This window comes from Xenopus laevis, chromosome 2S (genome assembly GCF_017654675.1).
Source record: "Xenopus laevis strain J_2021 chromosome 2S, Xenopus_laevis_v10.1, whole genome shotgun sequence".
Classification (NCBI taxonomy): Eukaryota; Metazoa; Chordata; class Amphibia; order Anura; family Pipidae; genus Xenopus; species Xenopus laevis.
Window position 1 is genome coordinate 150,083,475 of NC_054374.1, and position 27,940 is coordinate 150,111,414.

Below are 27,940 nucleotides of genomic sequence, written 5' to 3' on the forward strand. Positions count from 1 at the left end.
CAATATCACACAGCGCCATCTGTTCGTTGTATGAAAGAATAACAGTGCACCCTCTGTTGGTTATATGAAAGAATAACAGTGACTGCAATATCACACAGTGCCCTCTGTTGGTTGTATGAAGGATTAACAGTGACTGCAATATCACACAGCGCCATCTGTTGGTTGTATGAAAGAATAACAGTGCGCCCTCTGTTGGTTATATGAAAGATTAACAGTGACTGCAATATCACACAGCGCCATCTGTTGGTTGTATGAAAGAATAACAGTGCGCCCTCTGTTGGTTATATGAAAGAATAACAGTGACTGCAATATCACACAGCGCCATCTGTTGGTTATATGAAAGAATAACAGTGACTGCAATATCACACAGCACCCTCTGTTGGTTATATGAAAGATTAACAGTGACTGCAATATCACACAGCACCATCTGTTGGTTGTATGAAAGAATAACAGTGACTGCAATATCACACAGCGACATCTGTTGGTTATATGGAAGAATAACAGTGACTTCAATATCACACAGCGCCCTCTGTTGGTTATATGAAAGAATAACAGTGACTGCAATATCACACAGCGCCCTCTGTTGGTTATACGAAAGATTACCAGTGATGGCAATATCAAACAGCACCCTCTGCACATGGTAGTGGGACAGTGGGACAATGCACACAGTAATCCGTTTGGCAATTCTCTGTCACCATCAACTTTGCAAAGAAGTCCGGTTGATCGCTGGGGGGGGTCGCTTTGGCAGAATGTGCGCTGCTGGGAGACAGGGCTGTATTTGTGTCTAGGCTTATACTAGAGTCAATAAGTTTTCCCAGTTTTCGTTGGTAAAATAAGGTACCTCGGCTTATACTCGGGTCGGCTTATACTCGAGTATATATGGTATATATATATAAATACCCCCTTTGCCCAACCCTTAAAAAGCCTCTAATTACCGAAGTTTCACGAATGACTGTAATGCAAGCAAAACTCTTAAATAAAATGTGTACAAAGTCCCCCGGTGCTTCTCTTTGGAGGAGGTAACGGGCCAGAAATACTTGGACTTCTCCCCAAAGCCATTTTATATCGTGCTTTCCTACTCGACCTCAAGAAGGTTTTATGGTTGGCGTGGGATTGTGAGCGCATTTTTACATGACAGCTCTGCATGTGAGCAATTTGAGAACACATGAAAGTTATTATCTGATAGAAAATCAAGGTATTTCTAATAAGATCCTTAAGTCAAATGTGAAAATCTTTAAAGATGTAAGTGTTTCTGAAAAGAAAGGTTCTACTTCAAAGTTGTTTTTTTAAAAGGGATGACAAGATTATATATATATATATATATATATATACACACACACACACACACACACACACACACACACACATAAATATATGGGTATGGGATCCGTTATCCAGAAACCCATTATCCAGAAAGCTCAGAATTACAAAAAGGCCATATCCCATAGATTCAATTTTAAGGAAATAATTCCAACTTTTGAAAATGCTTTCCTTTTTCTCTGTAGTAATAAAACAGTACCTTGTACTCCAAGGACTTACTCAGCCTATGTAGATGCCCCAGTAGGCAAGAAACGCGTTAGGCGGTTATCTGTATGTCCTAATAAATGGTTTGAATTTTTAATTATAATTTTGGTCTTTACTTTTGGAGAAAACTCACAACCTTTTGCTGTTCCAGATTTTTGCACCCATGGACTGGGTTGAACTGTGAGTATTTTTCTCCTCTCATTACATTGTTTTGGACACTTTTTCTTTTCTGATTAATAATGGTACGGCATAGTGCACCAATTCCTTTAATGTTTGACATGTGCTTCTTGGAATGCTCTAAGCAGCAAACACTTTATATCTTTGCACCTCAAAAACCCAAGTCGCGATTTGTGTTTCAATTTATCATGTGCAAATATAAAAACACTGTAAGGGTTTGGCCACATCACACGGGCAGATTCAGGGAGATTAGTCACCAGGCGGCAAATCTTCTCTTCTTCGCGCCAACTAATCTCCCTGATCTGCCTTCCGCCGGCTAAAATGTAAATTGCTTGAGGGCAGCCACAAGGAGCACTTCGTTTTCCGAAGTTGGGCGACTTCGGAAAACAAAGCACTTTATGTGCCTGCCCCCAGGCGATTTAAATTTTAGCTGGCGGAAGGCAGATCTGGGAGACCCTTAGACAATAACCAAATCTTACCTGTTCTCTTATTTCTTTTAATTTCTCTGCCTTTTTCAGTTTGGTGGCATATTCCTGCACCTCTTTTAAACCAATGTCTGTGCAAAGTCGGACCAGGAACCTCAAACCTGACCAGAGGGAGAGAATATTCCTCTTAAATGAATGGATTTATCAGGAGCGCAATAAAGTTATTGTTAAAGATTTTGCCATGCCGCTTACATTCAACGTTGTCTGGAAATTTCTTGTGAATCTCTTTATAGGTATCGAGAGCTTTCTGATAGTTACCTGGATTGGAAATAATAAAGGAAAGTTATAAACAATAATACTGCTTACGGGCCCTAAACAAGATTTAGTACGAGAGTAAAGTCAATAATGAACCTTTTAATGTGTGATAGCACATAAAACAAATATTAATGTGTGTGTTGTGCCTTTCTCTGTTTTTATTCTGGTAGGAAAAGGTAGATGTTTGCCAGGCGGATGTTTGATTTTATTATCTCAGTAAGCAGGGCCGGAACTAGTTGTAGGCAGAAGAGGCACGTGCCTAGGGCGCAAAGCTTGGAGGTAGCCAGTTATGTACCTTCTCTGTTGCCTACCCCTAGTCCGGCTGAGTGAGTTCCGCTCAAAGTGTGCCTCTGTCCATGCTCATTTGCATGCACGGGGGGGGGAGCGATGCAGGATGCCGGGTTACCTGGGGCATCTGTCATTAAGTCTCACAATATAAAATAATTATTAATCACACATATATCAAATATTGGCTGGCCAGCCTTCTACATACACCTTTTCATATAATCCATATAGTGGCGTTTTGAACTTTATGGGGTATATTTATCAAAGAGTGAAGTCAGAGGTCGCCACAGTCCTCTAGTCTAGAGTAAAATTCCACCACTCTCCATTCATTTCTATGGGATTTTGAAAGGCGTATTTATCAAAGAATGAAATTTCACTTTCACCCATTGATAAATACTCTTTTAAAAATCCCATAGAAATAAATGGAGAGTGGTGGAATTTCACTGTGGTGAAAAAAACTTGACTCTTTGTTAAATATACCCCTTTATCTGTGCCAGCTGGGAGAGCCAGAGAAATGTCTGTTTGTTTCTGGTATATTATGTGTTTAAATGTTAAAATTTAAACCTGTCTCCCCTGCTAATGTGGGTTTCTGAATGATGTGTGTGGGGCCTTTTTGTGAAGCACACTGCATTAATGCAGATTTAGGGGGCCTCTGGCTATATGTGAACCGAAGTGAAATGCTTGGCAGGCCTGGATTTCTGGAAAGGCCACCAAGGCCCGGGCCTAGGGCGGCAGGATTTTAGGGGGGTGGCATGCTGCCTAACCACATCCACATGGTTTGGAAGCTCTAGTGCTGCTCATGAGATACAATAGTTTTTCTTAATTTCCTGTGCGCCAATCCTAGTGCTCCCGAACCGAATGATAAAAATTTGCTCATGTGCACAAATAAAGTGGAGGGGACAGGGGTGATGAACTGCAGCAGGCCCAGGAGTGCCCACTCTATAAATCCAGCCCTGATGGTTGGGTACAGCTGGGCAGAATACAATGAAACGTAATTTACATCAGTTACACCCATAGAGCCGGTCCCATAAGAGCATCATCAGCATACAATCAGCTCGAGAAGATGCCTACCACTTCTTCTGTAACAACTTGCCACCATCAACTGCCATTTCACCTGAGTAGGTCTGTACAAGCAAGAGAAAGATTTGTTATTGATCACTGTGGGAATAGACAGCATGAAGATAAACCTTTTTCTAAACAGGCTCGAAGAATTAAACCAACAGACTAAATGTACTGTGCATGCACCGATCACCAGTTGGTAGAGGGTAGAGGTAGAGGCTGAGGTCTGATGTCTAGGGGAGACAATAGACAGAAATACAGCCCTAGCTGAGCACTTGCATCAGGTGATTTTTCAAATAAAATAGGCTGTGGATTGTCTCCTCTTCTCACAGATCTGCATAGCCCCCCCAATGTGATCGAATCATTAGCCTGTGTTGGCCAAGTCATGCAAAGATCTGCTTATCAACAACATTACTGAAGAACTATATCTACATCATGCTTTGCTATCTTTTAATTGGTTTTTCAAATTTAACAAAAAAAAAATTTAAACAAGAAGTTACCAGAAAATTAATCATTTTTGTGAAAGGGCAGAGAGATGGAAATGGATACAAACAGTACAATTAGTGCACACCCTACAAACCATTTCTACTTACTGGATAAGCGAAGCTCTTTCAAAGTACTGAATAGCTTTTTCACAAAACTGTGTATCGATATAGTAAGCCCCCAGCCACTCAATAACCTCAATGTTAGACGGGAAATAGCGATAAGACTGGGGAAAGACGAAAAGTTACAGAGACATTATCAATAGTAAACTGTTTTGCCTTTCATCTGCAGTAGTGTGCTCGTCACTTAATGGGATTCAGTCATGACTTTTACGATAACGTTTTTATTTCTAAATTATACTGTTTACACTGCAAATAATTCACTCTTCAATATACAATTTCATTCCTGAACCAGCAAGTGTATTGTTTTAGTTGTGATATTGGTGTGTAGGAGCACCTCAGGTTATTTTTCCTGGTCATGTGCTTTCAGAAAGAGCCAACACTTTAGGATGGAACTGCTTTCTGGCAGGCTGTTGTTTCTCCTACTCAATGTAAATGAATGTGTCTCAGTGGGACCTGGATTTTACTATTGAGTGATGTTCTTAGAACTACCAGGCAGTTGTTATCTTGTGTTAGGGAGTTGCTATCTGGTTACCTTCCCATTGTTCTGTTGTGAGGCTGCTGGGGGGGAAAGGGAGGGTGTGATATCACTCCAACTTGCAGTACAGCAGTAAAGAGTGACTGAAGTTTATCAGAGCACAAGTCACATGACTGGGGGCAGCTGTGAAACTGACAATACGTCTAGCCCCATGTCAGATTTGAAAATGAAAAAATCTGTTGGTGCTTTTAAGAAATGGATTCCAGTGTAGAATTTTGCAGGAATAGCACTATTAACTGATGTGTTTTGAATTTTTTTTTTTCCATGACAGTATCTCTTTAAACAAAAAGAATCTTACTTAATAAACTTACTCCTTCTTCTCCTCTGAGCACTTCTGCTATGTTTTTCAAATATTTCTCAGTTTCCCATAAACTGTATGTTTTAGACCGTTGGGGGTTATTTATCAAAATCCAAATTTATCCCATTATTTTCTGAAATATACTCCGACCACAGGTTATTTCCCATTATTTATCAATACATTTTCCCGAAAAATTGCAGTTTGGGGAAAAAAACTTGAAAACTTTTGAAAATCGTCTGAAAATTAGAATAATACATATTTTTCTGATTTTTAGCCCGAAAACCACTAAATCTTCAGATTTTTGCACGAAACGCAGCGCAGATCAGGATATCTTTGGGACTTCTCCCAATGACTTATATACAACCTTGGCAAGTCTGAGATGCCGTATTTTCAGATTCAGACTTTTTCCATCCGCGGGGTATAAAAAATCCCAAAATATTTGAGGTTTTTTTTTCCATTAAAAATTCTGATTTTATAGTAAAAAAAAAAACTCAATTTTTTTTGTGTTTTTGGCATTCAGATTTTAATAAATAACCACCTTATTATGAGGTTGATAGCTGCAGTGCAGAGTCAGTGGAAGATAAGCCCTAATTACAAATGAAGAATATGCCACTTTAAGCAATAGCGCAAATGTGGCAATATATGTTACAATTTCCTGCAAAAGATCATTCGTTTTTAGTACTAACTGAGCTAAATTGTCAGATATACAAGTAGAAACAATAGAATTGTACCTGTATCTGACATTCAGCACTAACAGTGGGCGACGTTTGGGTGCCTTCAAAGGCGCCCAATCAAACGTGATTCTCGTTCATCTACGACTCAACTCAACCTGTGTGCATATCCGAGCTGAAGCTGAGGTCAGTATTTGGGCTGGCTTCAGCCTGTGTGTGACCAATGGAATCAAATCAATGGAGCAGGGGCACTGAGCAGATCTGCTTCTCTCAGCCTGCAAAAATACACAGCCTGACAACAGCCAGAGCCAACAGCCTGTGTGCCCATAGCTTTAGTATAAATATACAGAGATATACACAAGTGTATATGTGGTAAGTGTATAATGTAGTGAGAGTCACAGTAGGAAGGAGGTTACAATCCAAGTGTATTTCAATTTTTCTATTTACATTTTAACAGTATTACATTTTGCGCTGTTAGGTGCAATGCCACAATCAGATCCCAGATAACAGATCCCATACCTGTACAATAAAGTATTGCAGTGCTGCATATGTCATTTGGTCTCATTAACCTTTCACATGGCCAAGGAAATGGTAGTATAGGAACAGGCACAATATCAGATAGCTTTCCATAAATAAGGAGCCATTTCAGGCCTGCCTGACTATCGTGGTCTGTAGAGTTTGTGAAATAGACTTATTATGACTTGTGTCAGGGCAATGACTATAAATAGTAGGGGAATGGGAATTGCTGCTAAATCATTATAAATATAAAGGATATGTGCAAGTGTGGGGACAGAACAGATCTTTAATACAAATCTATTTGAAAACAGGATTACTTTGCCTATTTCAGCAAAAGTAATTCAATTGAACATGTTCATCTCCAGGCTCCAGCCATGTATAATGTTTGATGCACCGTGCCCATGGAGATTAGAATCCAGTGGTAAGACTTACCTCATAGTAATACTGGAAGGCTTGTGATTTATCTCCCTCGTTATCATACAGCTCCCCCAGTTTAGCTAGTGTGTGAGAATCAGTGGGGACGAGACTGATAAGCTGCATGAGCCACTCTATTGCCTGATTGGGATCCTCTAACATCTCATATCTGTTAGAATCCATTAAGGTAAACGAACATCTTAGGGGCAAATTCACTAACCTCACGAGGAAACTTCGGGCGACTTCGGAAAACAAAGCGACGCGTGTGCTTTAGCTTTAGACACGCAAAGACAGTTCGGGGAGATTTAATCGCCTATAAGAAGAGGTGATTAGTCGCCAGACGACTAAATCTCCCCGAATCTGCCCGTGTGTCTCAACCCTAAGAATCCAGGCCCCAGGGAAAATAATTATGGGAATCCGATTTCTCTCCATGCCTTTCAGCTACAACAGTTGTGCAAATGTAAAGAAAAGAAAAACAAATCTTTTGGGAGCCACTTATTTTTTTTATGAAAGGATACAAAGCTGCTATCTGACTTAGAACTTGAGAGTTGTTCCTCAGAATTGCATGAAGCTTATGGAAACAATCCAAAGCCTCCTCCAGGCGATTTAATCTCTTATAGGTCAAACCTGCAATAAAAAAAGATTGAGTAAGATACTGACACAATTAATCAACTTTTTTTTAATGGACACAAGTAATTTTTTTTTTTTTTTAAGATAAATAAAAAAAAAAACTGATTCCATATTTGGCAGTGAAAAGTTTATGAACCTCTCTTTAAGTGGATTACAGCCATTTTTTTACCACACTCCCAATCATATCCCATAACAACTACATGTGCTTATGTGTATTGGTCTATTCACAATGTAGGTTTTGTTCAATTCACTGGTAAAAGGTGTAATTATTTGTGCCCATCATGCCCCTTTAGGTTTCAAGGTCTTGGTGCAGTCACGACCCTCATTACAATTAGGGATGCAACAAATCCACTATTTGGGATTTGTCCAAATCCCCGAATCCTTGGTGAAATATTTGGCCGAATACCGAACCGAATCCTAATTTGCATATGCAAATTAGTGGCACGAAAGGAAAACGTGGGAAAAAAAATCTTCTTTTGTGATAAAAAAAGTCACGTGATTTCCCTACCTGCCCCAAATTTACATATGCAAATTAGGATTCAGTTTGGCCAGATTTGGTTCGGACAGACACAAGGATTCGGCCGAATCCGAATCCTGCTGAAAAAGGCAGAATCCTGGCCGAATCCCGAACCGAATCCTGGATTCGGTGCATCCCTAGTAACAATGCCACTAGTAGGCACCTAGGAGTGATACCATAGCCACACCTCATAATCCAAAAACGGACACTCACCAAGGTTATACAGCGCTTCTGTGCAAGAAGAATCGTTCCTCAAAGCTTCCTTATAATATTCAGCAGCTTTTTCATTGTCTCCATTAATAAAATCTATATTGCCTTTATTTGTTAGTGCTGCTGGGTTGTACCTATCAGCAGACACAGCTAAATCAGCATAAACATCTGCCTGCGCATAGTCATTTTCCTGTGGGAAAGAAGAGAAGACAGTCTACATATCTTGGATGATTACACGAGGAAGCAAAAAATAGTTAAAACATTGCCACTGTTTCAAAACCTTGACATACCAGCCAAATCTTATGGAATATTGCAGCGGATATTTAGAGACTGATCAACTTGCCAGCTAATCAGTCTGTTACACTCCAAGGACCTCAAGCAATTATTTTTTGTGACTTGACATATTACAGTCGTTTTTGAAGAGTAACTGGACAATTTGCATATAGTTCTTGATGTAGTGAAGGGATTTAAAGGCACTAGTAGTCTAAGTGACTTAAGGGCTTTAGCACACGGGCAGATTCAGGGAGATTTAGTCGCCTGGCGACTAATCGCATCTTCTTTGGGGCGACAATCTCCCCGAACTGCCTTCCCGCCTGCTAAAATGAAAAATCGCCTGCGGCAATGCACTCGCGGCGCTTCAATTTCCGAAGTCGTCTGAAGTTGCCTCACGAGGAAACTTCGGGCGACTTTGGAAATCGAAGCGCCGCAAGTGCATTGTCGCACGTGATTTTTTTTTTTTTTTTTTTAACAATTCTTTTATTGCATCTCATTGTACATATAGATACATTGTAAGTACAGATCAAGGATTTCCACTTGTACAGTACAGTAAATGCAAATTAACCAACAAAAGAAAACACAAAACAATAACATTACGGTGTCATCATTCATTTATACATTTATCCACTGGCTCCCCTTACCTAACATGTCTCTTTTTTGGTTTTTTTTTTTTTTGGTTTTTTTCTCTTTTTTCTCTTTCCTCTTTTCTTTTTTGTACTATTAAAAAAAAACAAAAACAAAAAAAAAAAAAAAAAAAAAAAAAAACCCCCACCAGGAGTTTAATTATATACTTTTAATTACCTATGTGTTGGGGGGTAAGATTGTGTGAGAGGGCAGTAGTGTAGTTCATGGGTTCATGCTATTATCCTCCAGGTCTATCCATATTGACCAGACTTTCTCGAACTTCTGAGGACAACCTCTCCTTATATAAGTAAGTTTGTATAGTGGTATAGCTTTATCAATCATATTTTCCCAAGTTGCAACCTTCGGGCCCTCTGCGGACTTCCAATGTATTGCTATTGTTTTCTTGGCATACATACAAAGTATACTAACTAGGGTTCTTTGGGCCCTCCTAGGTGAAAGGTCCTCCACCTGATTGAGTAAAATCACCATAGGGTCAAGTGGGAGGGTCAAGTCAGTTTTTTCTAGTATAATTCTTGCTATTGCCTTCCAGAAGTGTTGTGATCTGGGACAGCTCCATATTAGGTGGAAAAAATCAGCTGGGGAGTGTTGACACCTGGGACACTCTTGTCCAATAGCAGGGTTCATTTTATGTAGCCTCTGTGGTGTAAAGTAGGTACGGTGGAGATACTTTAATTGTGTTAGTCTATCCCTGCTGCTAATAATCCCATCAAAGGTAGCTTCCAACACTTCCTCCCATATTTCTAAGGTAAGTTGTGGGATATCACAATGCCATTTTTCATATAGTTTGGTTAGAGAGGTACTTCCAGCCATTAACAGTTTGTTATAAAACATTGATAGAGGTTTTTTAAGTTCTTCATTGTGGACCATAGTTTCAATCAGGCTTGACGATGTATCAATATTGGAGACAGCCTGAAACTGGGTCCCCACCGCATGTCTAAGCTGAAAATATCGAAAAAGCATTTTATTGGGGAGGGAAAACTTTTGTTTCAGCTCCTGAAAGGATAGTAATGTGCCCTCTAGTATAATGTCTGAAATGTACTTAATATTGTACCGTGCCCACAGTTGGGGGTCTGGGATTGTTTTCAGTTGTGTAAGGATTGGGTTACCCCACAAGGGAGTATACTGAGAGCAGTGTGGTTGAGATTTCGGAAAGTGTTTTATAGCCAATTTCCATGCCTTAACTATAGTTATCATTGGCAGAGTGGCCTTATTAGTATAGGCCGTACCCCTATATAGAATATTTTTAAGTTCTTCTAGAGATCCCAGGACCTTAGCTTCAAGCAAAGTGGCCGCATTAGTTAGCGAGGGTGAGGTCCATCTCCAAGCTACGACTAGCTGTGCTGCTATATAGTACATGTATGGATTTGGCGCCGCTAGCCCCCCTTTTACAGTTGGTAGTTGCAAGGTTTGTAGCGAAATTCTGGGTTGTTCCCCATTCCAGTATAGGGTTAGCATAAGTCCTTTGAGCCTATGAAAGGTTGTGTGGGGTATAGTTACGGGTGATTGGCGAAAAATATATGTCAGTTTGGGCAAGACTATCATTTTAAAAAGGTTGATTCGCCCAGCTAGAGTAAGTGGAAGAAGTCTCCAGTTATTAATCTTCTGATTTAAGTATTCAAGTATGGGGTTCACATTAAGTTCTGTAAACTTCCCCATGTCAGGATGAATCCATACTCCTAAGTATTTGAAACTGTTCACCCAGTTTAGTTCCCGTGCCTGCGTAGGGAGAATTGGAGGGAGTGGGTCTATTGGGAGAATTACAGATTTAGTCCAATTAATTTTAAGACCTGAAAAAGAAGTATGGTCATTAATAATATTCAAAGCGTTTATCAGGGACTGATTTGGGTCAGCTAAGTACAAGAGAGTGTCGTCAGCGTACATTGAGATTAGTTCTGTCATGTCGCCTAACTGTAACCCCTTCACTCCCTGTGAGGATTTAATGCGGCATGCCAATGGCTCCATCGCCAGAGCAAATAACAGAGGCGACAATGGGCAACCCTGTCTCGTTCCACGGCCTATTGGAAAGAATTGTGATAGTTTGGAATTAGTGCGGACTTTGGCTATTGGTAAGGTATATAGTGCTCGAATCCAGGTTATAAACGTTCGAGGTATTCCCATCTGCCTTAGGGTAACCCATAGATATTCCCACTCTACAGAGTCGAACGCTTTTTCATTATCCAATGAAACAATCACTCTGCTACCATGATTGTCATGTTTGATGGATAAATTAGTAAAGAGCCTTCTGAGGTTTGTGTCAGTCGATCTTCCCAACATAAAACCAGTTTGATCAGGGGAAATTATATCTGCCATAGAGTCAGCTAGTCTCATAGCAAGTATTTTCGCTAAGATTTTTGCATCAACATTAATAAGTGAAATTGGCCTGTAAGAGGCACATATTAATGGGTCCTTTCCTGGTTTGGGTATGAGGACTATTAAGGTTTCTCTCATAGATTTTGGGAGAGGATTCCCTTTGATTACACCATTGTATAATTTGGTAAGGGGGTGTGCTAACTTGTGTACATGCTGCTTGTACCATTCCGCTGGCAACCCATCTAAGCCTGGTGTTTTCCCCGCTGGAAGAGCCGCTATAGCGGCTTCAACTTCCGCTATGGTGATGTCCTGTGCTAATTGTTGGGAAATCTGTTCAGAAAATGCATTAGGTTGGATAGTGTCTAAATATCCCTGAAGATCATCTGTTGTTATTTGTAATTTGGAAGTATACAGGTCCGAGTAAAACTGTTCAAAGGCCTGGTTTATTTCCTCCGGGGAGGAGGCAAGGTCACCGTTAGGTAGTTTAATTGCTGGTATAGAGGTAGACGACAGTTCCTCTCTGGTTAACATCGCCAGTAGCTTGCCTGTTCTATCTCCGTGTTCAAATATATTGGCTTTTTGAAAAAGCATATGTTTTTTGGTTACCTCTATTTGTGCTAGGTTAAGCGCACGTGATTTTTTATTAATATTTTAGCAGGGGGAAGGAAGTTTGGGGAGATTGTGCTAAAGGACAAAGGACAAGGCTATAGTGATAAGGACGAGGTAATTTGAATTCCTGATATGGAAAAGGTTTGATGTGCCTCTGTACAGGGCCAACAAACCATTGCCGCTTTAAAAAGACCTTCCCCACAAAATAATTGCATCCATTTCCAGGATTACTTTTCTGCCTTTAATCTCTAGGTGCACTGCATTCACAGTGGGACAGCAGGAATGTTGAGAACCAGTGAACTTGAACATAAAAGAGATACTGTAATGGGAATTTTTTTTTTTTCCCCCCAAAATACATCAGTTAATAGTGCTGCTCCAGCAGAATTCTGCACTGAAATCTATTTCTCAAAAGAGCAAACAGATTTTTTTTATATTTAATTTTGAAATCTGACATGGGGCTAGACATATTGTCAGTTTCCCAGGAGCCCCCAGTCATGTGCTCTGATAAACTTCAATCACTCTTTCCTGCAAGTTGGAGTGATATCACCCCCTCCCTTTCCCCCCAGCAGCCTAACAACAGAACAACGTGAAGGTAACCAGATAACAGCTCCCTAACACAAGACTGCCTGGTAGATCTAAGAACAGCACTCAATAGTAAAATCCAGGTCCCACTGCAACACATTCAGTTACATTGAGTAGGAGAAAAAACAGCCTGCCAGAAAGCAGTTCCGTCCTAAAGTGCTGGCTCTTTCTGAAAGCACATGACCAGGCAAAATTACCTGAGATGCACCTACACACCAATATTACAATTAAAATATACTTGCTGGTTCAGGAATGAAATTTTATATTGAGTGAATTATTTGCAGTGTAATTTAGAAATAAAAGCTACATCATAAAAATCATGACAGAATCCCTTTAAGACTGCCCCCTAGATGTGGAGGTGAAAGAATTTGGAAGGCAAGTGGAGGCTGCTAAGGGGACTCAATCTTGTAGGCTACACAGCTGCATACTGTAGGAAGTGGCATAGCAGTTCTACTCCATAAGTCAATTAAAATAGCTTTCAAATTAGTTTAAGTTGTCCCTTAAGCATTCTCCGACCTACAGGATCAATTGAGACAAGCAGTATGGCCCTGGGGTGGTAACAATTAGCAGCTATCAGGGGTTAATAAATGACCACTGGAGATTTATGGTGAGTAGTGATGGGCGAATCTGACCCGTTTCGCAGAAAATTCCCAAAATGGCGAAAAATCTCCAAATGCATTTTAGTGAGTGAAAATTTCTATTCACCTATCGAGTCGATAGGCGTCTTTTTTGCAGCAAAAAATAATGCACATCACTAATGATGAGCCATGTTTTAGCCCTTACTAGCAGTGAGACTATTTGGAACCTAAAAACTATGTCTGCTTCTACTAAAATACACACCGCATGGTTCGAACAATATGCTTTGTATGTAAGGTCACAGGTTAGGTATATAAAGTGATATTTACCAGAAAATAAAGGAAAGAAAGGTTGGTGGCTGCTGCACTTTTCACTCTGCTGTCCTTTTTCTCAAACATTTTTAATGTTTCTACTGCCTGCAATGAAAGCAGAAATGTTAAAAAAAAGTCTCTCTTGCAGATTCGTTAATATTCTTTAATTATATGGAATCACTGGCAATGATATGGTTTGTTATAAAAAAAAAAACCTTCATATGTTCTTGAAAAAAAACCTTCAAGAACATATGTCTGCAAGCATAATAACATCTTTTGCACTGTTTCAAAAATACGTTTAAAAAAAAAAATGTTTATCTACCCGGCAATAACCAGCATCACTAGTGCATTTGCAAAGCCATCTAAACGCTAATGGCCAGAGGCCTGTACGTACCATGTCATACTTTTTAACAGAGAGTAGGCAGGGAAAAATATCAATAAAAAGAAACAAATATTTTATTAAACAACATGATGAGAAACACGTTTAACTGGAACAAAACTGCATTTGTCTATAACTAAAAGGGAAACCATCTCCCTGAACACTTGAGGTGTCTATACAGTATATAGAAACTTTCATATAACCAAAGCCATTAAATGAGAAATCTACTTTTAAATTCTTACTTGCCACTTCCAATTTAAAGGGGTACTTCACCTTTACCATAACATTTAATATGACGTAGACATTGATATTATGCAGACATTAATATTTATTTTTAGTTATTTTTGTTGGTTTTTGAATTGTTTATTTTTTCTTCATCAGCTCTCCATTTCAGAATTTTAGCAGCTATTTGGTTGCAAGACCCTTATTTACTCTGGTAACCAGACAGAGGTTTGAAAGAGAGACTGGAAGAAGAGTAAGAGATGATCTGAATAGAAAGGAAGACATCCAAAATAATAATAAAATAAAATTGTAGCAGCACAGAGCATCCCTGTTTGAAAGCAAGAAAGAGGCAGAAAGAGACAAATATTTAAATAACTATTAAAAAAATGAAGTAGCAGCTACTTGTCACAGCTACAAAAATAGACAATGCTGATAATTTACTGATAATTGTCTCTATGTGTGCTTTAACAGAGGTAATTCTCAGTATTGTCCATGGCAGGGTATTTTCTTGCATTCTGTAACCATGACAAGTAGCTGCTAGTAGCATCTTCTTGTGTCCTCACCCTAAGGGTAGTGACACACGGGGAGAGTTGTCGTCTGTGTTTTTAAAAACAAGTTCCGCAAAGTCGTTTGTTTTGTCTTGCCATAGAGAAATATGTAAATTGGCAGCTACTACACACACACCCACAATCCGCAGAGTGAAATACCGCCACTCTCCATTCATTTCTATGGGATTTTCAAAGGCGTATTTATCAAAGGGTGATAGAGAAAGTTCACCTTTTGATAAATACACCTTTAAAAATCCCATAGAAATGAATGGAGAGAGGCGGTATTTCACTCTGCGGATTGTGGAGAGCTCTAACTTCACTTTTTGATAAATCTACCCCTAAGGGTCAGGGCACACGCTCGGTTTCAGGAAGAGTAGTCGCCCGGCGACAAATCACCCCTTCTTCAGGATGACTAATCTCCCGAACTGCCTCCCGCCGGCTAGAATGTAAATTGCTGGCGGGATGGCACTCAGAGCGCTTCATTTTCCGAAGTCGCCTTACAAGATGATTTACATTCTAGCCGGCGGGAGGCAGTTTGGGGAGATTAGTCACCCTGAAGTAGAGGAGGTTTGTCGCGGGCCGACTAATCTCCCCGAATCTGAGCGTGTGCCCTTATCCTTAAAATTGCTTGTAGTCCTAACACGCACAGCGACCCTTTTTGGAGCGATTTATCAGAAATAGCATGGCTATTCAAAAGTAGTGAAAATCTGAACTAGTAAAACACACCAGGAGATTAGTAGCCGCGATAATATGCAAATTCTTGTGTATGCAGCATGTCATAAGTACGGAAGAACATATGGACGAAATTTTTTTAAAGCATTTCTTTGACACAGATAGGCTCATTGATCTTGTTGAAGAACTTCAATATATTAGGATAGCAAATCACGGAAAACAGCAAAGAGCAGAATACCTGCTATTCAATCTTTATTGTGCATTTCACACAACATGTTTCGGGCAGCAAGTACCCTTTATCAAGTGTGTGAAGAACGTCCAGCACGTGTGGGCGGAGAAATCACTGTGGTGCACTATGGGATGCAAATCGCTCGGAAGCCTGAAATCTTTGCTTGCAAAAAGAAGTTCGACTTGTCGCCGAAACTCACTTTTTAAATATCGTGGGCGACAAATCTCCCCGTGTGATAAGATTCATAAAAGTGTTATGTATTAAGATGTAAATGATCTGTTGGGTAAGTAGGCTGGCAATTTGGATGGGTTGGAAGAGACAGGAATGCTTATGAGCACAGAGGAGGAGAGTAAAAAAAAAAAAAAAAAAAAAAGGGGGGGGCTACCAATAAAGGTGTTGCCTTGGAAAACTTACAATTATATGACTAGTGGTTAATCTAGAGACTATGCCAGCCTAAATCTTGACTATTTCCCACCTACATATATGAACATTTTGTGGGTGCTCAATGGATACACTAAATGGGAGTATAAAAGGGCAACACTAGAGTTTTGTAACATATGATAAAGGGTAAGCTTGAAATTTCCCTCGGGCTGGATGGACACAAGCTGCCTTCTGTGATAATCCTCTAGAAACTACAACGTGGTGTTACTAGAAGCCCTGAGGCATGGCCAGTCTGTGGCCAGTTGTTTGTTTTTATGACAGCCCGAATAACAGCGTGCATTTAAAAGAGTATTTGTGCATGTAACTTAATGCAGATGTTGCTATGATACATGCTATGAAAGCATGTATGTCAAATGTATTTAAGAAGATTTTAGGATTTGCTAGATTTGTGGTGTTGTTTCTCCAGACTGCACTATATTGCTACAGTCTGTAGTAGTCTTGATAATAAAGTCCACACTTGTAGGAAGGGTACAATAATGCAAATGTATTTGGATATTGAAGTTGGTTTTTGCACACCCTTTGGAACACCCTTTTAATTTACATATGGAATGGTGGTGAATAAATATTGCCTTTTAACTTTAATTTCATATTGATGTTTTGATTAATTGCAACATTGACATATCGGTGGGCTAGTAGTTGGAGGTTAAGTCCATTTCTCTGTATATATTCACATTTACGTTGGTCGTGGACACTCTAAATCTACATAGGCCACCGATTTAACAATTTTGCATGCACCCCACTTCAACCAAATTGGTACCTTAGATGAAACACAATTATTTCTTAAGAAAACAATAATTTTGAATAGAGCTGTGGAATATGTTGGCACTTGATGTTGCCACTTGATTATGACAAGCAATAACTTAAGCCAAGAGCCAGATACCTGTGTAAAGTCCTTCTGTCTTAGAAAGGTAATTGCTTTGTTTATTTCCAGATCATTGGCTAGTTCCACATATTGTGATGTCTTCACCACCTCAACGCACCTATAATAGAAATGTCTCATTAGAGCTGAAGTGCAATGCTGAATATCATTATCAACAGGTGAGAGCTTGTCCTAGAAAATATGCAACCTACACAATGTTTTCTTTGTCTCAAAATTTGAATGGCTCTATCTTGAGACACACCTTTTTATCTTCACTCACAGATATTTTCTTACTACTTCCACCTATAAAAACATGGCTGCAAGGGTTCTTCATTGCAGAATACCAATACTACCAATACGTTATGGACAGTGACCAAGCAACAATTTTACTATGAAGACTTTTCTCAACTCACCATTGAGTTACAACTTCCACAGAAGTCTAATACGGTGCTGACAAATGGGCAAAGGATCACTCAATTAGTAACTAGCCCTCCTAGGGGACACTTAGGTGCAGATTTATTAAGGTTCAAATTGCAAATTCAAATTCGAATTTTCGAGTTGGATTTTTGGTCAAAACTCACAAATTCGAGTTGGGAATAAACCAAACTCTAATTTGTATTCGAGATTTAGCACACCTCGACTGTGGCAACAGTCCTAATTTAACTTTTCGCTGCCTAAAACCTGCCGAATTCATGTAGAAGTAAATGGCAGAGGTCCAGTGACCCATTTGAAATGTTAATAGCCTTCCTGACATTCGAGTTTTTTTGGAGTTTAGTTAAATTCAATTCATATTCAATTCGAGTTTTTGGATAGGGAATATTCGTTAGAGTTTTAGACGTTCGAGTATTTTCTTAAATAACCTCCCATTCGAGTTGTGAGTATACTCTAATTTATTAAAGTGAAAAAAAGTTCACATGAATTCGAAATTCGACTCTCTGCTAATCTGCTAATTAATGCTTGCAATCTTGCCTCCATTTTCCAGGCAGGTTAACCTTAGGGTATGGCCACATGGGCAGATTCAGGGAAATTAGTCGCCAGGCGACAAATCTCATCTTCTTCGCTGCGACTAATCTCCCTAATCTGCCTTCCACCGGCTAAAATGAAAATTGCCTGGGGGCAAGAACATGGATTGTTTTGTTTTCCGAAGTCGCCCATAATTGCCTCGGAAAACTAAGTGCTCGTGTGCCTGCCCCCAGGTGATTTACATTTTAGCCTGCGGAAGGCAGATCAGGGAGATTAGTCGCTGCGAAGAACAGGAGATTTCTCCATGAATCTGCCCGTGTGGCCAGACCCTTAAAGTCAGGAATTATTACAAGCGCTAGGTACAACATGGCTTACTGCTTGTGCATCATGCAAAATGGTGTACAGCGACATGGGATGATGCAAAGAATCACATTATCTCTTGCTACCTACACAGGAACCCCCAAAACAAGTGTCAATGAAGCCTTAACCTCAATGTTTAGATTGTTTGGGAAAATGTTTCCTAAGTTGTTCTATATTCAATAAAACAGATAATGTGTGTAGTCGGAGGATAAATGTGATAGATAAAAGATTTATACAAATTGACAGCAGAGAAAAAGAGGCTCTGATGTATTTGACTATTCGCTACCTTAAACCTGCCGAATTACTGTTTAAGTCAATGGGGGGGGGTGTCCTGTCCAGGGATCAATTTGGAGATGTTTGCAGCCTTCCTGACAAACAAGTTTTTTTGGAGAAAAAACTCAAAACTAGTATGATCGAATTCTAATGAATTTGGATTCGAGTTTTTGGGTTGTTTAAATTAGTCCGAGTTTTAATAATTTGATTTTATTAATACATTTCGGTAGGTCGTATCCGAATTTAAGGGAGTTTAAAAAAAACACATGAATTCGAAATTCAACCCTTGATGAATGCACCTCTAAATGTTGCTGTTTAAAGTCTGCGCCAGAATTACTGAGCTGCCAGACTCAAACACCATAGACACAGACATTAAATTTTAGTTGGGATGCACCGAATCCAGGATCTGGTTCAGGATTCAGCCTTTTTCAGCAGGATTCAGCCGAATACTTTTGCCTGGCTGAACGAATCCTAATTTGCATAGGTAAATTAGGGGTGGGGAGGGAAATCCCATGACTTTTTGTCACAAAACAAGTAAAAAAATGTTTTCCCCTTCCCACCCCTAATTTGCCTATGCAAATTAGGATTCGTGTTCGGTATTCTGCCAAATCTTTCGTGAAGGATTTGGGGGTTCGGCCAAGTCCAAAATAATGCATTTGGTGCATTCCTTAATTTTAGATTTTGGAAAAACAGTAAAGAATAAATAAACTGAAAAAATTCTTTATTTCTGATGAACAATCTGAAAACAACTCAACTGAAAAAAGTGTTTGGAAGGTGAACAACCTCTTTAAATTAGCAGACCTTGCAACTGCAGGGAAGCACAGAAAGGCCCCACACCCCCCTGGCACCATATCTACACAGAACCATCCGGTCCATGTATTCACATCTGAAGGAGTTTGCAGTTACATGATGATCAGGGGGTTCAGTAAAGTTAACTTCTGCATTTGGTTCCAAACACTGAGGACCTGTTAGTTATTAGGAAGTGGCCTACAGCCTCCTCTTCTCCAGCTTATTTTGTTTGATATTGAAGGGGAAACTAAAGAACAGTAATCTCTGTGTTCCATCTTTTCGTAATATTTATGCTGATCTATAAAAAGCTACAAGCAGTTATTGCGCGCCTTGTTTTTCCTGCACATATATGGCAACATACACTTGAAGCTACCATGTAGAGAGCGGATAAAGTAAATACAGCGCTCATGAACTGAAACGCAATACAAATAATAACAAATCAAGTCTCCATAACAAGCAATCTGTTCATACATTAACATTCATTTTTAAATAACATTTAAGAGCATATCTTACCAGTCATAACCATCAGCAAATGAGGTTTCAATTGCAGGCGCTATCAATTTAGCAGCTGTCATGATGTATTTCTCTGCCAAGGCTTTCCTACAACGATACACATTAGAAAGTGAATACAGTGTTGCTATTCCTACCAGCTTCAATTTAACATACACGTTACAGAAATGTTTTAGGGTCACTACTACTAGTGTAGCTATAGAGGAAGCAGACCCTGCAGCTGGGGGGCCTGGAAATGTTTTGAGGAACCCTAAAATTATTTTGCCATGGAGCCCGGGAGCATCTATTTATGCCACTGACACAAAGTAAAGCTGAAGTAAACTAAAACATCAATACCTTTTTGTTAATGGCTATGACCCACTCACAATATACAGTACACATAGAATAGAAATGTCACAATATAAGGCTGATTAGTAATTAATACAGATAATTACTACATGGCAGCACAGAAACCAGTGCAATTAGCATCAGAATTTAATAATCAGCCCTGTAGCATCAGCTTATATTACAGACCAACCTCATTTTCTGCTGGATAATTAGTGACGACCCCTAAGCTTAGCTTCTCAACAGCTGCTCAGAGCCCACTGAGCATGTGAGTGTCACAGACACTTTCCAAGATGGTGACCCCCTGTGACAAGTTTGAAGTCCTGGATCATTGCTGCTATTGACAAGCTGAAACTTTAGGCTGGTGCAATAAGTTCACTATATAAAATATGCCATTTTTAGCCACATTCATCTTTTAAAGGAGAACAAAAGCTTAACTAAAGAAGTAGCTAGAAATGTTGTACATTATGTTTTGTGCTTCTGTATCAGCCCAAGGCAACTACAGCCCTTTAGCAGTAAAGATCTGTGTCTCCAAAGATGCCCCATTAGCTCCCCATCTTCTTTTCTGCTGATTCACTGCACATGCTCTGTGCTGCTGTCACTTACTGAGCTTAGGGACCCACTCACAATATACAGTACACATAGAATAGAAATGTCACAATATAAGGCTGATTAGTAATTAATACAGACATTTTCCAAGATGGTGGCCCCCTGTGACAGGTTTGAAATCCTGAATCATTGCTGCTATGGAGAAGCAGAAACTTTAAGCTAAAGCCATAAGGTCATAATATAAAATATTGCATTTTTAGCCATATTCATTTTTAGGGTTTAGTTCTTGTTTAAAAATTACATCAATTAAGCTCTCTTTTCCATTCTACTCTCTGTGGTCTAAAATCTACTGCGTTTCAAGTCAATTCTCGTCCTATTCCCAGCTGCATGGATCTCACAGTTCTTTGCTGCCTAAAAGAGATGCCATCAAAGGGGCAGTAGGCAGGACATTTGATCCTGATGTGTTTTAGAACAAGTGTGTTGAGCCTCAATTCTCAAGCAGTGAACTAGGTGCTTGTGTCAGGAAATAAAAAAGTCAAGTCTGCCCATACAAATTCAGTCTGCCCACATCAAAAAGACTGGCAACATTTCTTCTTTCACCTTGCTCGTAGCTCTAAAGTATGCAAAGGTAATGTTTACATATAGTTTAATAACAACATTGGACATTCTATGGATTCTGTTCGGGATTCAGCCAGGATTCGGCCTTTTTCTGCAGGATTCGGCTGAATCCTTCTGCCCGGCCGAACCAAATCCAAATCCGCATATATAAATTAGGGATGGGGAGGGCAATTGCGAGACTTTTTGTCACAAAACAAGTAAAAAATGTATATGCAAATTAGGATTCGGATTCAGTATTCGGCCGAATCTTTTGCGAAGGATTCTAGGGTTCGGTGCATCCCTAGCTCAAATACATGAAAGATTTTGCAGGATGGTGTTGAATAGATCAGTCACAGTCTACATGTCAGATACAGTTGCACTGGGCAAAAAAATAGTAGGACTGATATCAAAACATGTGTAAAATACATGGAATATTTGCAATCTGACACAAAGTGCAACAACAAGTGACATTCTTGTTACCTTTCCTGTTCCATCTGACGCAAGCTGTCATTCTTTATTGCTTCTATCAGTAAATTTGTATGGGGATCGTCCTAGGTAGGGGAATTAAAATGGTAAATGCCGGTTATGAAACAATGTCATGTAAGTGTAAATATCATTATCGGACATCCAAAACAAAAGTTATGGTAGTTTCCAACATATAGCCCCTAATTCTACCATGAAGTAAAAAGGCAAAGTATTCATTAAATTGAACAGTGGACAATTTTTACCTTAAACAGGCAGTAATTTGGGGGGTAACATTTACTGCACGTGCAGAGACAATAAAATGCAATGTTATATTCTCACTATGGTGCATATTTATGCAGACTTTATACTTCATGGAATACAGGTATGGGATCTGTTATGTGGAAACCTGTTATTTAGAAAGTTCCAGATTGAGGAAATGCTGTCTCCCATAGATTCCGTTTTATCCAAATTATCCCAATATTTAAAAATGATTTCCTTTTTTCTCAGTAATACTTAAACAGTAGTGTGTGCTTGATCCCAACTAAGATATAATTAATCTTTATTGGAAGCAAAACCAGCCTATTGGGTTTATTTAATGTTTACATGATTTTCTAGTAGACTTGAGGAATGGAGATCCAAATTACAGAAAGATCCATTATCTTGAAAACCCCGGGTCCCGAGCATTCTGGATAACAGGTCCCATACCTGTGTACAGCAACATAGATAGGCCCGGAAGCTTAAATTTTTTTTATTCACAACAATAAAAATGCAAAAGCAAAACCAGCCTATTGGGTTTATTTAACGTTTACATGATTTTCTAGTAGTCTTAAGTTATGGAGATCCAAATTACAGAAAGATCCATTATCCAGAGAAACCGGGTCCCTAGCATTCTGGATAACAGGTCCCATACCTGTATACAGCAACATAGATAGGCCAGGACGCTTACATTATTTTATTCACAACAAAAAAACGAACAGTTCTTTCACTTAGAAACAGCAATTGGTTCTTTATTTCACAAAGGAATGATTTACACTTACATTGGGTGGAATATACTTCTCTTCATCATCAATTCCCAAAGGCACGTCTATCAGCTTTTGAAAAGCTTTTTTCATCTTGTCCCTATCTCCTATTGCAAAGTAGCACAGAATCAAATTGAAGGCAGCTTTAAGACTTGGGGATTCGTTCATGATGTGTTCAAATGAGGTTATAGCATCCGCATAATCACCAGTTTTGATAAATGCTACCCCAATGTTCTGCATTATCTTGATTCTGGGAAAGGGGGGGGAAAAGTGTTTGTCACTTACAGCTGTATGCTGGGACATATAAGAAGAAAACATTCATTACACATGCACTGGCACTCACCTCATTTCTTGGTGGACACCAGGGATTTGATCAAGTGCCATACGATAAAACTTAATTGCCTTTGAATAGTTCTTTTGCTTCAGATAGATATTTGCCATGTTTACTTTTAGACGACCTTAAAAGACAAGAGAACGCATTTTGTGCTTGTAACATGCCAAATAAAAAGGAATTAGCATCAGCAAGAAAGAACAACTCCTTATGCTAAAATAAAGTTTGTGCTCACTGGGTTGCCAAAAAATTAAAGTGTGTTAAAGGAATGACAATATACTATTGCCCTGCATTGGTGAAATCTGCGAGTTTGCTTCAGTAACATACTATACAAATTATAGTTTATATAAGGGTCAGGCCACACTGGGCGTTTTGAGGAGATTTGGTCGCCTGGCGACTAATCGCCTCGTTTTTGTGGCGACCAATCTCCCCAAACACCTTCGCTGACTCTGCGCCGGCTAAAATGAAAAAACGCCGACGCTAATCACACGTGGCAATTCATTTTCCGAAGTTGCCCGAAGTTTCCTCGTCTCCCCAAACGCCTTCCCTGACTCTGCGCCGGCTTAAAATGAAAAAACGCCGGTGCTAATCACACGCAACGGTTCGTTTTCCGAAGTCGCCTCACATGAATCGCCATGTGTGATTAGCGCCGGCGTTTTTTTTCATTTTAGCCGGCGCAGAGCCAGGGAAGGCATTTGGGGAGACCAAATCTCCCCAAAACGACCAGTGTGGACTTACCCTAAACAAGCGGCTGTGTAGCCATAGGGGGAGCCATTGAAGCCCAGGATACACAGTAGATGGATAAAATCTGAAGAATCCCACTGTACACTACAGAGCTTATCTGTGTATCCTGTGCCTTCTGTCCATTTTTCAACTTTGAATGGCTGCCCCAATTGCTATAAAGTAGTTTGTTTATGTAAACTATAGTAGATTTCCCTAAGCAAATACAGCAGTTTTACCAGTACAGGGCAACAGTATATTACATTGCCATTCCTTTGAAAAACCACTTTCATTTTTGGTGTTACAGTTCCTTTAACTTTACTCTGTTTACTCTTTTAAGGGAGAGTTACTAGTCAATTTTTTTTCCTCCTTCTTTTAAACCTACCATAACTCATCCCATACAACACACATAATTCATTAGCAAATACAAAGGAGAGTCCATAGGAAATATTAAATATATACCAAGGGTAATTCTAGCAACCTCTACCAAGGAATTCAGCTAGTAGCAATGCTGACCCTAGTCTCAGCGATCGTGACGAATATAGGGCCCAAACCTGATGAATTATCCTGTCATTTGCATTTTTAGAACTGACCCATCACTGCTGGTTACAGGCAATATACACTAGTTTAAATGACAGGCTATGTTGTTACACTCCTACACTGGTTGAAAAACATTGGCAGAGAATACACCTTGCCTATCTAATTGGGGGAAAATGTCTGGCAAGCTTTAAATAGAAACAGAGAGTGAATATTTTCATTATTAATCTGTTTAGTTGCATAACTCTGATTGGCACAAAACCATATATAATTCTAGATAAACAAACATAGAGGCACTTTCATCTGTTTTAGGTTTTTGTACTTGTTAGTGTTACCAATAGAGAAATGCAAAATACACCTTCCCAAGTCCAGTCTTTTTCATCTCAAATGTATACATGAAGTTTTTTTTTTTTTGCAGTGAAGAGTAAATGGGCCTTTATATGGCAGTTGAGTGAAGCATAAAGGTCTTTTCTGAGCAGATATTCATACAAATTCCTGTGGTCTCAGTGGCACAGTGATGTCAGGCCAAAATACCACTGATACTGTTTATTCCAGCTTTAGAAAACAACGACTGACCACAAGCACGTGAGATGACTGAAAGGGGCTCAGTACTACTTGGCTTGCAGGAAATTCTTTAAAACAAGACAGAAAAGGGTTCCAACAGACACCTGTTTGTAACTTGAATGTCCACATCACTTTTGCAGATATATATGACTTAACATAGTCAAACTAGCTGTACACAGCACTGTACAAGTGAGAATTTTGTAGGTAGGGTGTATATTAGTAATTAGTCCTTATTACTTGTGACATAAGGGTACAGTAGTGGCTTCCCTTGCCGTTTATAAACTTTCAGCATCCCCTAACTCTCAGCAGGTATAGGCCTTTTTTATCCTCTCTAAGGCTACAGTTTATGGATGCACTGAATCCATTTTTTGTGATTGGCTGAATCCCCGAATCCTTCATGAAAAATTCGGCAGAATACCGAACCGAATCCTACTTTGCATATGCAAATTAGGGGTGGGAAAGGAAAACATGGGAAAAATGTTTTTACTTCCTTGTTTTGTGAGAAAAAGTCACGTGATATCCCTCCCCGCCCCTAATATACATATGCAAATTAGGATTCGGATTCGGTTCAGCCAGGCACAAGGATTCAGCCGAATCCGAATCCTGCTGAAAAAGGCAGAATCCTTCCAATCCGAATCCTGGATTTATTGCGTCCCTACTACAGTTATTGAGATTCTTTGAAGAAATCTCTAGACCAGCAATAGCAATTATAAAACTTATGTTGTAATAGAGTGTAGGCCAAGAAAAGGGAGACTGAACTCTGACTACTAAAAGTGGTGGCTGTAGAATGATTAATTAACAGCATTTAGGCAATGCTAATATAAGATATGACTTTAGTAACATTTTAGGGAGAAGTAGACACTGTGCCTTGCAAAAATCTAATGGCATACTGTATAACACGATTAAGTCCAAAACCAAAACATACAGTTGGCAGCAAAGAAAGAAAAAACGCTTTCATTTTAGGCATAAAAATAATAACAATACAGAAACTTTGAGTACATACCTCCATGATTAAACATTTTATTTTTCACAATTACTTGATAGGTATTAAGTGCTTCTGTATACATCTCATTGGCAGAGTATTGATTTGCTAAGTTGAGAAGTACCTGGAAAATCAAGTAAGGAGTCAGGAGACTTTTCATGACAAACAAGCAGCACACAGTACTGGGACACGTACTTTGGAATGGAAGACAGTTTAAGTAAATTGCCCTACAGCAATAAGAAGAAATTATTTTAAAGTGTGAAAAACTATTGACATTATTTTATTACAGAAATAAGAAGCTTTAATTAGGTAACTTAGAACTCAGAGAGTACATGTGCAATGTCCAAGAGACACCAAAAAAGACGAAGAGACCTTTTCAGACCCTATCAATACTATTGGCTCTAGGCTTTTCATGATACCTGCAGTGCCTATTGTGAGATGCATCATTCACATCAGTTCCTGCCCCAGTGAAGCTTAAAATCAATGGTCTCATGCACACACAGTGTGGGAGGAAACCAAAGTACCTGGAGCAAACCCATGAAGACATGGGGAGCACACATTGAGCCCAAGCTAGAATCAGACTAAGAGTCAGGACCCCAGTGTTGCAAGGCAAAGTGCCACCCACTAAATATATTAAAGTATACTGCACTTTTACATTTACTTTCTCCGACAGTTTATTTCACCTTTTAGAAATCAATGGGGAACTATCGCAAAAATGAAAATTTAATACAAGCTCTATCATACTGAAATAAGACTCTTTCTAAATACATTAAATTAAAAATTCTGCATAGTTTCTAAAATAATCAAGTTTATCTTCGCTATCCCTCTCTCAGCATCTGTTTCTCTTCATTCTGTCTTCATGCAGCAGTTGGGTGTCAGATATTCATTGACAGTTAGATCCAATATATCTTATGGGGGGGGGCTCCCTTTCCTAGCAGATGTATTATAACTCACTTAAATTACTGATTCCAGTACAAACAAAATCTAAAAAATAACTGCCTTTTGCACAAATTCTGCATGTAGAGAGACAGGATGTCAGGAGATTTTAATAGAGTGAGCTATAATACATCTTGTAGGCAAAAGGAGCCCCCTTATAAGACATCTTGGGTTGAACTGTCAATGAATATCTGACACTCAACTGCTGCATGAAAACAAATTGAAGAGAAACAGATGCTGAGAGAGAAATAGTGAAGATAAACTTGATTATTTCAGAAAAAATGCAGAATTTTTAATTGACCAGGAGAAATAATGTATCTTATGTGTTTTCCCAGTAGTATTTTGCTCCCAGACTGCTAACAAACAGCATATTTGTGGATCAAAAACCATGGCAGGGAACTAGATACACATTTAACTATACATGTAGAATTTTTTAAAAAAAAATTCACTGATTTTACTATTTGCCATTCTTATTCATCATAGGAGGGAGGACATCTAGTGGCCACAGTTGTCAGTTTTTTCATATCCCTTATAAAGGACAGATTTATTAAACCAATTATGTTTTAATTATTTTCGAACAGGTTTAGAATAAAAGATTGTTGTTGCTAGCCTTTCATGAGTATCATAAATAAATACAGAGTACTGCAGCAGGAATGGGCTGTACCAGTGTTTCATGTGGCCTGTTTCTGCCATATCACCCTCAGACTAAAGTCTTGTTGACAGGAAACCAGTGAAACTATAAATATGTAGGTACGGGCAAAGATGTGTTCCAAAATTAACATACCGAGTAAGTCAGATCGAGGTTAATATTTTCTGGAGTTTGGACTTGCTCTCGCAGCCTTACCAAGACTCTCTCCTTTCTTCCTGCCTCCTTTGCCTTTTCCAGAGCCTAAAAAGACAAAAATACAATGTGGTCTGATGTATCTGTGGCCTAATAATATGTAAAATAGCCTCTAAAATGTGTTATCATAAAACCTAAATTACTTACTTGCTTGAAATCCTCACGGCTGTTAGCTATGCAACTTTCTTCGATCAGTTCATTTACATTTTTTTCCATTTGCTTCAACTTTTCTTCTGGACTGAAAAAGGCCAGGGAGACAGCAAATTAAAGGGGTTATTTATCAAGGTCCGTATTTATCTCAGTATCGGCTGCTACAAACTACGAACTAACCCGCTCGGGT

General features: G+C 39.2%; 1 protein-coding gene across 2 annotated transcripts in view; it reads right to left on the reverse strand.

Moving 5' to 3' along the window:
• Positions 1–27,940, reverse strand: part of ift88.S (intraflagellar transport 88 S homeolog) — a 46,552-nt gene that overhangs the window by 9,795 nt on the left and 8,817 nt on the right. For both annotated transcript variants that reach the window (XM_018250291.2, XM_018250292.2), the window contains exons 8-23: positions 27,748–27,838; positions 27,544–27,648; positions 25,845–25,947; positions 23,033–23,147; positions 22,708–22,939; positions 21,686–21,756; positions 19,739–19,825; positions 16,862–16,961; positions 13,509–13,595; positions 8,185–8,371; positions 7,343–7,451; positions 6,843–6,993; positions 4,379–4,494; positions 3,798–3,850; positions 2,379–2,444; positions 2,181–2,287 (exon numbers count right to left, since the gene is read on the reverse strand). In XM_018250291.2, coding sequence (XP_018105780.1) covers positions 2,181–2,287; positions 2,379–2,444; positions 3,798–3,850; positions 4,379–4,494; positions 6,843–6,993; positions 7,343–7,451; positions 8,185–8,371; positions 13,509–13,595; positions 16,862–16,961; positions 19,739–19,825; positions 21,686–21,756; positions 22,708–22,939; positions 23,033–23,147; positions 25,845–25,947; positions 27,544–27,648; positions 27,748–27,838 — 1,780 coding nt within the window. The remainder of the gene's footprint in view (positions 1–2,180; positions 2,288–2,378; positions 2,445–3,797; positions 3,851–4,378; positions 4,495–6,842; positions 6,994–7,342; positions 7,452–8,184; positions 8,372–13,508; positions 13,596–16,861; positions 16,962–19,738; positions 19,826–21,685; positions 21,757–22,707; positions 22,940–23,032; positions 23,148–25,844; positions 25,948–27,543; positions 27,649–27,747; positions 27,839–27,940) is intronic.